This window comes from Colias eurytheme, chromosome 13, assembly GCF_061535395.1.
Source record: "Colias eurytheme isolate Ceu_HAF_F1 chromosome 13, ilColEury1 Martin Lab GWU primary, whole genome shotgun sequence".
Classification (NCBI taxonomy): domain Eukaryota; kingdom Metazoa; phylum Arthropoda; class Insecta; order Lepidoptera; family Pieridae; genus Colias; species Colias eurytheme.
Genome location: NC_142992.1, coordinates 6,315,128 through 6,328,460, shown reverse-complemented (window position 1 = coordinate 6,328,460; position 13,333 = coordinate 6,315,128). Strand labels below are relative to the sequence as shown.

At 33.9% G+C, this 13,333-nt stretch overlaps 1 protein-coding gene across 1 annotated transcript in view; it reads left to right on the top strand.

Annotated features, from left to right (window-relative positions):
- Positions 1-920: 920 nt before the first annotated feature.
- The window catches only part of sog (chordin short gastrulation), a 54,476-nt gene continuing 42,063 nt past the window's right edge, over positions 921-13,333 (top strand). The window contains exon 1 of the mRNA XM_090108390.1: positions 921-1,203. Coding sequence (XP_089964516.1) covers positions 1,083-1,203 — 121 coding nt within the window. The 5' untranslated portion in view covers positions 921-1,082. The remainder of the gene's footprint in view (positions 1,204-13,333) is intronic.

Here is a 13,333-nt window from a genome sequence, read left to right as displayed (position 1 = left end):
TGTTAAGTCCATCCGAGGAATTACGTCTGTAACAATTTAATGCTAAAAAAAAAAAAAAAACACGATAGAGTTATGTTGGCGACTTTTTAGTACGCGCTGGAGCACTGACGTCAAATCATAAAATTATACTTTTTAGGGAATTTGGAATGTTAAATTTTGTAAATTACATTTAACAGGAGGCAGCCGAGGCACTCTAATTCCATACGTATATCAATGTTTCACTGAACTGCAACTTGTACGGTGTACCTATTTCGTTGAATATTCATAATGTTATCTAGGTTATTGTTTATAGATACTTAATTATTTTGTCTTTTTATGAACTTTAAAAATATAGAGCAGGGAAGGATATATTTGCGCTTTTGAAAATAAAAATAGTACGTTGAACAAAAAATTGGGCCATAAATTTATTCATTTAAAAACATTTAATGATATTGTAAGTTAAATTAAGTATCTGTGTTACGTTACGTAGCATAAACTCAAATACATTTAGGCACAGTGCTTTGGACTTTCGTGCTTATCAGATCTACGTACCTAACATTGAAAATTTGTAAATTAATATCTAACTTAATTTAATAACTAACTAGGCATGCACTTTTATGTTGTCTTAGAATAATATAAATTATAGTAGAAACCCATATGATCTCATAAAAATGAATCGTTATGTTTTTAATTATAATTTCACATAATTGTAACAGATTGCACGATATTGAAAAATAATAAACATGTGTATAAGCTAGCCACTGGAGCAGATAGAGGTAATATGTAAATTGCAATAGTGCATGTGTAATCGACAATGGCGGAGGTGCAACTGGCGTGATTACGGCGGGGGCGGGCGGATGGGGCTATGCAGTTTTCCCCGCCCGCACCGTGGGCCGCGTTTTCCGAGAGGGGCCGGCCCCCGCGCCGGGAAAACGCTCTCTACTCGCCTCAGTCTGGCTCGGTCGTCGCATTACTACGACGCGTGCGAGCGTGCTTCACCCGTCACTCGCGCCTCTGCCGTACGACTCGCTTCTCGCGGCGAAAATAGTGAGCTCGGACCGGGTCCTGCTGCCCCGGTGCGAGGACCAGTGGTAGGTGCCGGCATGGTGCCCGCTCTGGCGCTGCTGCTGCTCGCGCTGGCCCCGCTCGGGCCGGCCGCGGCGAGGCGACACGCTCCCGACCTGCGGGAAGATGAGCCCGCACGTCGCACTACTAGACCCGCTGGTAAGCTCTACGTAAACTCTTTACATTCCCAAGCGGTATAAACATACGATTTTCTAACCTAAAGCGACCGCAGTCGCTTTAACTACATAATCAATCAAATCGCATGCGATGCAAATATAGAAATTCTCGAAGTATACATAGATCGTAGAGTCGCTGGCTGCGTCCGAGAGACCGAGCTATAATATACGTATCGTTATCATAATATCGATATCGTGTCGATGCGATAGGATAATAAAAACAATGCCACGTGAGAGCCATGATCGGCTCTACTCCCTGAAACAAACTCACTGAAATGTCAAGTGATCTATTTTAGTTCCAAATACCGTTATGATACAATCTTTATCGGGCAAAGACATTTCAGCAGATATGTCACTCAAAGCTAGAATAAACATAATATCTATATCAGAATTTCTGAACTTGGAATTTGTTTTCCATTTGATAAAATACTGCTTATTTGTAGAATTAATATCTAAGGGTCATTTCATTTGTAAGTAATAAATGTAGAGCTCGTCACGAATAAGCTAATTTTATTTTTATTATAAAAATGCTTTAGAAAAACAAAACATGTTAAAAGATTGCATTTAAACAGTATCTTCAAAAAAAGTAAATTAATAAAAACAACGCAGTCATACTAAAATAATGCCTATGTCAACAAGAAAATGAAAACTATTGCGATTTTGTCAATACAAACGCTAGAAGCAAAACTTTTCCTGTAGACACTTATTATTCTATTTTATCAGAAACACAAAAATATTAATAAGTAACAATTTTTTATTGCGCATCTGAGAAACTTTTTAAACTTATTATATTTAAATACGATTGCCAAGATAAATACGTGCGACGCTCTCTTCAAAGAACTTTTCATTAAACATTTTATTTACTTATTCTGATGTCTGTTGAGAGAAAATTTTCCTCAACAATTAAAATAATAACTACAATAATTGTTATCCATCAAATGATATCTTTGTTAAAAGGTAAATAATAATGTGTCTAACGAATTTAGTAAGTACACATTTTGTTAATATTTTTGCTATAGCGCATTGATATTTGATAATCCATATAGAACTATGTATAGGTAGGTATTGTTCGTATAAACTAAGAAGGAAATTATAATAAGGACTTTTCAAAAAGCAAAACTGTTTTGTACATTATATCTATACGCAGGAATAGTAAATTTTGTTTCGTAATATCAGAGTTAGTTTGATAGTGGGATATCATACGATTTTGCAATCTTATCGTGTGAATATTGTGTGATTACTGATTACGACAAAAACGTTAATGTATTGCAAAAGATTTTCGTACTTTCAGTGCCTTTAACTTTTAAATCTTGATAGTCAATATCTTATCACCATTGTATAACATGATACAATCTGAGATTTAAGTCATTGCCACAATTGTATTATGTGCGTAAAAATTTACTGTTTCTGGTTTATACGCAATATTGAGGATGTATTTTTTTAATTAATTTATTTATGTAGTATATCCTTTCGTTCATTTGGAATAATAAGAGTAGTTTTATTATTTTTGTTGTAAGCGGTTCTTGAAAATATTAAAATTAAAAAGTATTTACCTGTAAGTATGTACTATGTTCAAAATGTAATCGGAAAAAAAAATATTTTACAATGCTGTTTATTGTTTAATGTACTTATTGATTATTTTGCGAATATGACGAGAATTTTTAAAAAAATATTTCGTCTTATCTGATTGAATGTATGTTTTTAACAACGCCGGTAGAGGTTTAAGGTGTGTACAACGTAAATAAAGCGTTACTTTTTATTCTTTAAAATAATTGTAAGATACATAATATTATATATTATTAAATTCAGACTAAGTTGTGCAATTATTTTTGAACTCAATGGTAAACAACACTTAATTATTTACATTCGATCCTAACAGTAATTTATATAATTAAAATAATTGTTCAGCACTTTTGGATTTTATTAATAATTTCTTAATTTTAAAATGCAACCTTCATGAAAGTGAAAGAATTTGTAAAATATTAAAGTCAAATATTTATTAAAATATCAATGCGGCCGTTACGAGTTTTACCTTGGAATTTTGCATGAATGTAAGTTGGTGTTAATAAACATAAAATGACAGTGGATTAAAATTTAAAAAATGTAACCTTGTCGACAAGGAGGCCTGTGTTATGACAATATTTCTTAATAGATGCGAAGGACGGCCGGCGGAGCGGGTGGCGACTAGCGATAGGTGTAAGTGAGTCACTTTCCCGACAACTTTCATTCATTTTCCGGATCAGATTAATGTCAGGAATGTTTGCCAAAATATCTTAACGAGCGTGCCAAAATTTGTATTACCGAGAAGAGAAAAAAGCTGTCATCGTCGTCTAGACGGCCCATCCAGACGTGACGTGACAAGGAGACTTACCTGACGCTCTGTTTGTATAATCACTTTGAATGCGTTTTTAACGCTAGGAAAAGTTATATTTCCATGAGCGTTTGCGTAATCGTCACAGCGTAATATTATTTGTGTAAATTAAGCGGAGGACGCCGAATATATTTAAAAATATACGCATTTGCGCATTAATAGTCCTAACTCCTACCTATACTGATGTAGAGCCCGTGGTAGAGCTGAGTTTGTTTCTTTGATTGAACGCGCTAATCGCGGGAACTCATTATGTGAATTGGAAAATTCTTTACAAGTTAATATTCCATGTATTGAGGAAAGCTTTTTGAGAAGAAATGTTGCATCACGCTAAGATCAGAGAGGAGAAGCAATAGAACTGTTGTAAAATGTTCTTTTTAGAAACCTCCCGTTGCGTGCGATGCGTTCCAATACTTAGTTATTTATTCCTCAAATTAATGTAGTGGAAATCTGAAATTGTAAAACCTATAGTTTGGTATTAATATAATAGATATATTATTTTTGAACTGGATCAAGGTTTTGGCTTGAAGATCACGAGTCGCGATTTTTAAAGATTAAAGAAATTCTTTCTCTTTTCTCTTTAAATTGCAAATTAATAAACTTCAAACTGCTATGAACTTAAAAAGTATAATATAGGTACCTAGTAAATTTAAAAGCTACAACCAAAATCGATAAGACGTTTTGTAAGATATTCATTTTTCTTAATTTTGTGTAAAAGTTCTCTTCTGTGTGTGTGAAATGTCTTCGTCTTGGTTTAGGTAGTATTATTCATTCAAAAATTAAACTGTTTTTTGGCACCTATAATATCTAAACAATGGGCTAAAGTAGATATTGAAAAAACACGTTTTAAATACTTTAAAATGTTTCAATATTAGGTGGTTTAACCTTTTAATGATTGAGTATAATGATATGCATTTCCATCGAGAAGTTAACAACAAAGTATGGTAGTAGAGTACAATTTATTAATTGTTTTTTGATGAGTAGTAGCCAATATATATGTAATTGAGTTATAGTCTTTAACATACGTTTCTTTTTTTAGGTTTAATAGCTGTATTTAGGAAATGTAGCCTACGTTTATCTTCATATGAAGTAAAAACCATTTATAAATGTAAATTCCTAATTGATCGCTGAGTCATCAATTGTTTTTGGTTAAATTATTGATGTTTACGAGATGATCTTGTAACCCGCAGTCGTGTTGCTAATAATATGTTAATTATTACTGTCGCCAATATCGGTTTTACAAATTACATTCTTATCTCTTCGTTTTGTTTTTTTATACGTTGACACTTCGAACTTTTAATGAATGAAATCAATAGTTTACCATTAGGTACGATTGTCTTATAGCATAGAAAAACCGCAGAAACCGCATGTAAATCTATCGTCTAGTGTTATTTACTCCCTCGGGATTTATTAAATTGCATGAAATTTAAACAGAAGCATTTAAAACCAAAATTATCAGATATCTTTTCTCTCAAGTTGATTATATCTCAACAATGTACATAAAGTGAATACGTGCAAACGAAACATTTAGCGAATATCGTTATAAATTTTTTCTGAACACTGCATATTATTATGTTGTTACTACACGGGTTGTAAAACACGTTAAAATTACTCGCTCATGATATTTTTAGTTTTTACCTTTATATTATGTCTTGTTGGTTGATGTTAATCACAAAAATATGATGGGTTAGTGTTTTAAATTTTAATTAAAGTTGTTTTTGATTCCATAAGATATTTGAATTATATCTAATAAATCCACATATTATGGCTTTTAATGTGTGGAATCATTTTAAATATTAATCAATTTATAAGGGTACGAAAATGTATTCGAACTTCGTGTTTCCTAAAAAAATTCAGGCACTTATGTTGCGTCATTTATATTTGAGCCATAGATTTGGATTAAAAGATAAATCACTAAATGAGTTTTGAAACTGCTTGAAAGGACGATCCATATTTTAAATGAGATCTTTAAAACTTTAGGCAATACTTTCATACTTATCGCTTTTAATTTGTTAAATCTATTTAAATAGATTTAACGTCTAAAGTAATTTTACGATACTAGCTTTTAACGTTTAAAGTGAAACTTTTATTACATCGTCTCAAACTTTTTGGTCTGTGTAGCGCATGTCGCGTGTATCGCGGCTGCCGAGTAGGTATACCTGCTCGGCAGCCGACCATCACGCGACATGCGCTACACAATGCAGTGTTCGGAACCGTTCGAACAGTTTCACTTTTACCGTGGTTTCATAAAACCACACAACATTTTTTTTAGCTCGGGAAATTGTTTTTCGATTTAAGAATATATGTAAATGAGGCTTTAAATACCTACAACAAATTCGGAAACCATTCAAAATATTTGAAAGGGAAAGTAGTACGTTCGAATGCTCATATTTTCAATTATTAGGAGATGAAAATAAATATAAAATAATGTTTGATATCTCTACCTTCTTAAGTAAATTATGGTCAACTTCTTATATTGTAGCTACATAGCTAGCAAATCGGTATTCACAAACATAAAGTAATGATGGCTGATTTCTATAATGATAATAGACGTGTGGAATGTGTCACTACATAATAAAATACATATCCTCACATGTATACGTATAATTGAGTACAAGAATAATTCTAATTTGTGGAATATTTATGCGTTTTATTATACAAGATTGTTTGTGTTGTGTGACCGCGCATCGTGCAAGGAATGAAAACGCGCTGGTCTTCTGATTATTGCGCGACATTGTATATCGTAAGTAATTGTAATACTCGTGGGTAACCGTTCACCTACATATATTTGTTTATATTATTTTAACACTATTGTCTACTTCATTAAACACGCCGACCACGCTCGGTGTAAACACGTTATTTTATAATATGCAACGAATGAGATATTTTTGTCATATGGCTATTTATCATGTGCCATATTTATGATTTAGATTTAAAATAAAAAGTTTTATCATTACATCATTAATGTTAATAGGTTAGGGCCATAATAATATGATGTAAAAATGTATCATAAAGCACTTTATTTTTATTCATATTACTTATATCATTGATATTATTATTATTCATAAGATATAGAAATAAATAATTGTCGAGCTTCTGATTATAGCATATATTATATCTATATGACTTATGATTTCATTTTTCTCAAAGTAAACAGTTGTGAAGAGTAAAACGTTTGCAGCGAAACATTACAGTCCCATTATGTTCAAAACTATAATAAAACAACAGAATGAAGTGCAGAACAGAACTAACAAGTTTTATTATTTGAAACATATATATATACCTATATCACCAAACCAGCCAGTACAGTAAGAAGTTCACATATAACATATTAGATATTATTTTTAACACCCCCACTATATCTAACAATGTTATATTGATAAGTGTACAATAACATAAATATGCTGAACCCCCAGTTGTAATTGTAATCTTCACATCGCCAGAACATAAAACTGACAACTTTTCACTGTTTGCAACGATAATTTCCTGTTTCTGATCATAAGACGCATTCATAACCCAACTTTCATTTGCCGTAAGGTGTACACTGGCTCCAGAGTCAATATACCATGCATTTTTATTGAAATTCCCGCTTAGGAACACAGCACTAAAAGCATTAGACTGCATTCGGGGTTTTTCTTTGGAGTTCGACGCGTTTTCGTTATTTGTACATTGATTTCGATAGTGTCCTTTTTGTTTACATCGGTAACATGTCACTGTCTTCACCTTGACGTTTGATTTTGACGGATCGACAATGTTACCAACATTGACATTTTTTCTTGACGCCATTTTATTTTTCATGTACTTCGAACGAGCTGCGAATGCTCCGCCAACTTCATCATGTTCCTCTATGGTTGACTCCATGTCTAACAATTTCGACTTTATAGAATCAGCCGTTATGTTAATGCCTGAATGCTCTATTGCCATGATCATCGGTGAAAACCGCTCTGGTAATCCTGCTAATAACAATGAGCCTGTCCACTGGTCATCTATTTCAAAACCTGTGCCACATAATTTTTGAGCCGTGTCAATTATTTGAGTCACATAGGACGTCATTGAACTGCAGTTTTCCAGTCTTATCGAAATTAGATTCCGTAACAGATTTATCCTTCTTGAAAAACCGTTGTCATCGAATAACTGTTGTAATTTTTCCCAGAGTTCTTTTGATGTTCTTACACTTTTTACATGTACAAACAAAGACGGATCGATTGTCATAATCGGGTTTTTTCGTCATCTGCAGCTCCTACGATTGCTCCTTCTGGCTTTACACAATGTTTCATGCCTTCAAGGATTAGGAAATTCTCTGCCGCGAAGCACCACTCGCTGTAATTTTCCCGTCCACGTAATTTAGGTACATTTATCAAGTAGTTGGCCGCCATCGTAATTCCAAATAAAAAATTTTATTTCACGAATATCCAACAACACAATGAAAAAACGTGTTGAAAAAAGCTTTTTAACACTCGTACCAAAACGAAATTCTTGTTAAAAAAATCTGCTTTTTTACTGATTCTCTGGGCCCATAACCTATAATAAAACAACAGAATGAAGTGCAGAACAGAACTAACAAGTTTTATTATTTGAAACATATATATATACCTATATCACCAAACCAGCCAGTACAGTAAGAAGTTCACATATAACATATTAGATATTATTTTTAACAAAAACAATGAAGTTAAACGAGCGGCTAATTGAGGAAGTTAATTCGTAAGTGCGATTAAAAATGATAATCGTTGCATAGCGTCAAATGCATATCGTAAATCGTGAGTGTTGCGTTGTGCCGGCGAAATGTAGCAGGACACTTATGTCCAATTCAGTCGTTGGTTCATTGCCCCGTTCGTAACAAACGATGCGGCGTGTGACGTCACGGCATGTGCAATGCACTCAAATTGCAACGAGATGAGTGTGAAGTACATCAGTCGCGTGTTATCAAGGACGCTTCTTGAGATGCGACGTCTTCGCAGTTACTCATAGATCAGTATTGGCAAACGGCGCCACAGGACGACGGACAGATACTATTTTGTTTGATGTTCAGGATGTAACTAGAAATAAGCGGTGCTCTCTGTACCTTGTATATCAATGCATGCAATTTATCTTGCATAAGATATAAAAGCTCTTGAAATTCAATGATTAAAAATATGTTTTCATAGACTGAGACTGTATAGTATACAAACGGTTAGCTCCAGCTTCCAACGGTAAAAGCATTTAGAAATCGGTAGAGTCCAGGTTCCATCGATTAATGCTGAAAAGCCAAAAAAACTCTTAAACATACGAATGGTAGAGCAATTCATATAATCTAATTATTCTTTGGATAAATAGCCTTTAATTGATTCATAGAAGAGTGTACGTTACCATTTCATAAAATATAACTAACTGCGTAAAAACAAAGCATACAAAATATAATTCCTGCTTGGCAAACTATTACTAGTAGTAAAGGCGATTATTTACTGACAGTCTGTTTATTTTAATAATTAAGAAGTCGAGTCTACGAATGTTTTTTTACAAATGGTTGTTTCTGATATTTAATTTAACGTGGCTTATTATCAGAGAGCTAATTGAAATGACCACTGCCGTATGTTCTCACTAAATATTAGTGCACTCAATTACCGCCCAACAACTCGCTTCCATGAAATTAATCGAGGTCAAAGAATTTGAGTGCATACATCTCAATTAAAGTGGACGCTTGTTACATATGAATAAGCAACGTTCTAAAACGTATTCACTTTGTTAAACACACTAACAATAGGTTTTTTATTCATGTCGATTCGGTTCGTTTGATTCTGTGTTATTCGTAATCGCTTCGCGCCCATCGTATTCGGACAATAGGCATTAATTTTGAAAAACGCGAGATAGGAATGTCGTCGGCGCAGATTCGAGCAGGTAGAATTTTTAGCGCCTTTATGATCAGATCCTGGCGTGTCATAAGCCACCCACGGGTTCTAATTAAGCCGGTAGCCAACAAAGGCGCCGGGCTGACCATAACGCTGTCGGATTATGCGGCGCGAGAGACGGGTCGTCGGCCTTAGGTGCCCTCGCGTGCTACAATTGCATACAATACGCCCCCGCGCGACCCGACAAACCAAAAAGTTAGAAATGTGTGGCACGTCGAGATGCCTCACTCGCGATACCATCTCGCCCATCTACCGATCCCCAGACGCACCTACGGCCAATCGAACCGAACGTGTTGTAACCAGAGATTCGGAGTACATCCGCCCGTTGAGATGCAGGCGCCTGATTTTAATTAGATGTGTAAAGTTGCGGTGAATTATTGCGCTCCTTAAAGAATTTTGTCGCCTCGATGTATACCGAGAAGCGGTAATGCGGCCCGAAAGATCGAATTTATTTTATGGAATATTTCGGCTCCGCACTGATGTTCGGGAACGTTAAAGTAGTTCGGTCGATTATTATCTTTATCTGAGATTCGAATCCGAGATAAGGCAGTTTTGTGCGGGTCGCGAGTGAGTTATGGAGTGCCACCTACGTGCCGCTCGGTCGCCGGCTCGTTATGAACTTGAATTAAATGAATGACGCATGTATGAATGGAGAGGCAATGAATGTGAGTCGGAAGCGCGAACGGTGTTTCAGCACGCTAGCCCATCGGCCGGCACACGTGCATCCGCCCTGCTAACGCGATGCGCTCACACCGCGACCCTACACAACACACAACAACACATGCTAAACACTATGTTATATTCTATATTATCACGATTGTCTCGAATATTCAACACATGAGGCTAAAAAGAATACGTAAACAAATGTTGTTATAACGAATGAAAGGCGAAAATTAACATGACCACTGCGAGCTGCGTAATAAAATGTCAAGTATTGTAAAAAATTGTGATTAAGCGTTTTCGTTTTCATTGTGCATATAAAATGCATCGCAATATTTATAACATTAAAAAATAATGACCAACCGATCATAAAATTATATGTTATTGAGAAGTTGTCATTGTTATGAAATAACGCTGAAGAAAATGCGGTTCTCATGGTAAAAGGACACCTTGATGCAGATTAATGCACTCAGTATGGCACATAAGTATGAGTTGTCACAATGTCGTTCACCTGCGTAGTTGAAAACTTTATGACATATAACTTTTAAAGGGACACTTATGATAAGCGATCATAAGTCGCTTTGAAAGGTTCGTTTGCGTCATGCGTGGGCATGTTTAAATGTCCCATTACTATTATAGCTTTTGTCTTACATCAATTATATTATTCATAGGCCAGGGCTTCGCGTTCTTAACAATAAACGTGCGGTTTGCTTACAAAGTTTTTATTATAATGTTAGAAATCATCGGGGAATGCGGTTTAAGTAAGTTGAAAGTTATAAAAACGCATTGCGGTTATAAGAAGTCTTCATACTTCATCCTTTAATGATTATTGTTTTTTTTTTAATAACACATTTTTGAAATGTATTAAATACAGGTGTATGCAATTTATGAAAAGACTTAATTTACATACCTACTACATATAAAGATTAATATTATGAGACGGTTAGAAAAATCATTTATTTATTAAACTATCGTTTTGCATAAACGCATAGATCATTATAATCATTATAATATGAAAATATAGAAATTGGTAGCTCTAGTTCTGAAAGCTTTTTCTGTAGAGAAGAGCCGGCCTTAAAGCCCACGTTATTATTAATAATGGTGTTGTATTTTTAAAAACAATACAATAATTTCTGAGAATAAACTGTTTCATTATGCGATTATAATATAATTCAATCGATTAGTTTATCAATCATTATACATAGGTGGGTACAATAATCGAACCAATCGGCATCGATCCATAGGTAAATATTTATACAGTCATTTATTATACAATTTAGATTATACTCGTTATATGAATAGGTCTTGATGTTGGTACAATAGTGGAAGGCAAAGCGATTATCTGGAAAAATTATATAAAATGTAAGGAAATTTCATGTTACTCTTATATCTATCTAGGAATTTTTATGGTGCACTTTACTGTGCTAGTTGCGTAGATATTTATATGGTTTTTATGCTAGACTAGCTGCTCCGCGCGGTTTCACCCCCGTGGCTCCACTCCTGTTGGTCGTAGCGTGATGATATATATCTATCCTATAACCTTCCTCGATAAATGGGCTATCTAACACCGAAAGAATTTTTCAAATCGGACCAGTAGTTCCCGAGATTAGCGCGTTCAAACAAACAAACAAACTCTTCAGCTTTATAATATTAGTATAGATAATATTAGCTCATATTATTGAGATTGAAAAAATATAAAGTTTGTCAAGATAGGTTTGGTTAGTCACAACTTCGTGAATACTATACTTTTCGCTGGTAATAATAAAAATATTTTGTTTTTGGTAAGAAAATTATTTTATGTAGAAGTTTAATGAAACTGCAAGAATAAAAAGAAAATAATTTTCATTGCATCCTAAAATTGATATTTTAATTTGATGACCTATATTAGCATAGAAATATAAATTCAGAACGATTTGTGCATTAATATGCGAATGTTGTCTACAATTGTTTCGGCGTGGCTCGGTGTCAGGTGGCAGGCGGAACCGCGGGGCGGAGCGGTATTGTTTGCGATCTTGCGTATGTTTACGTAATTAAAGCATGCTATTGCGTTAATGAATCATTTTCCGCTGGAATATTTTGCTCTACATACCTTTTGGCACACCGAATCGGTTTGTTTACGTGACACATATCAGATTTTTAACAGTTAAGATTTTTTATTGATATCATTTTGGTATTGTAAACATCCCTCAGCAAAGTAAAGGAGGAAAATGTAATAGCGTATGAGTGGTACGAGTGTGGATATAAAAAGTAGAGATGGAATAATATGCGTTATTTTATTTAGATGAATTTTTTCTCAAGTCTCATGTGCTCATGCCTAGCCTTTCATTCAAAATAATTTATAATTACTGGTTTTGTACACAAAATTAAGTTAATATAGATTTAGGGGTTATATCCATTGTTTCTGCGTAGATTGAATCATTTTGCTTGTTTACCTTTTACCGTGGTTGCCTGGAAGAGATCACTATTAAGTGATAAGGCCGCCAAAATAGTTGTACTCTGTTCTATGTTTATTGTGTAAGTAGTTCTAAGGCTTCTGTACAACTATTAAAGAGTTAAATAAATAAATAAATAAAATTGAATATTATGTTGCATACTCGTGTGATTAGTTCATAGTCATAGTATTTTGAAGAAGTATGATTAAGAATTACATGACCGCAGGTGTGGACCGATAGTTGTTTATTACTGTAATATTGCATAAATTAGTAATAAGTTATTATAATTATGATTCCTATTATTTGTTTAACATAATTGATTGTTATAAAGAAATTGTGTGTTGAAGAAATACATCATCTACCTATTCTTAGCATTACTTAAGATATTTTTATTATAGATATTATAAAGAATTAAAATAAAGTTGAAATATAAATGCAAAGTTTATAGTATTGATTTCCCTCTCGTATAATGTTTCTTGTTGTAAATGTGATCGTCCTGCTACACTGAACATCATGCTATATTGTTACAGAAACAATTCAATGCCATCTCTATTTTCATTAAATAATACTTATATACACGTTGAGAGGAAAATTTTATGTATGACGTTAGTATATTTATAATAACTTTATTAATAATTGCCGTAATAAAGGACACTTGAAAAGTCTTCAGAATCAATAATTTTCCCGACTTTTCATGTACCTATTTTTAAAATATGCAAATTGTCTGTCATGTTTCGTAATGTGTCAGGTTTATTTCATCACTTT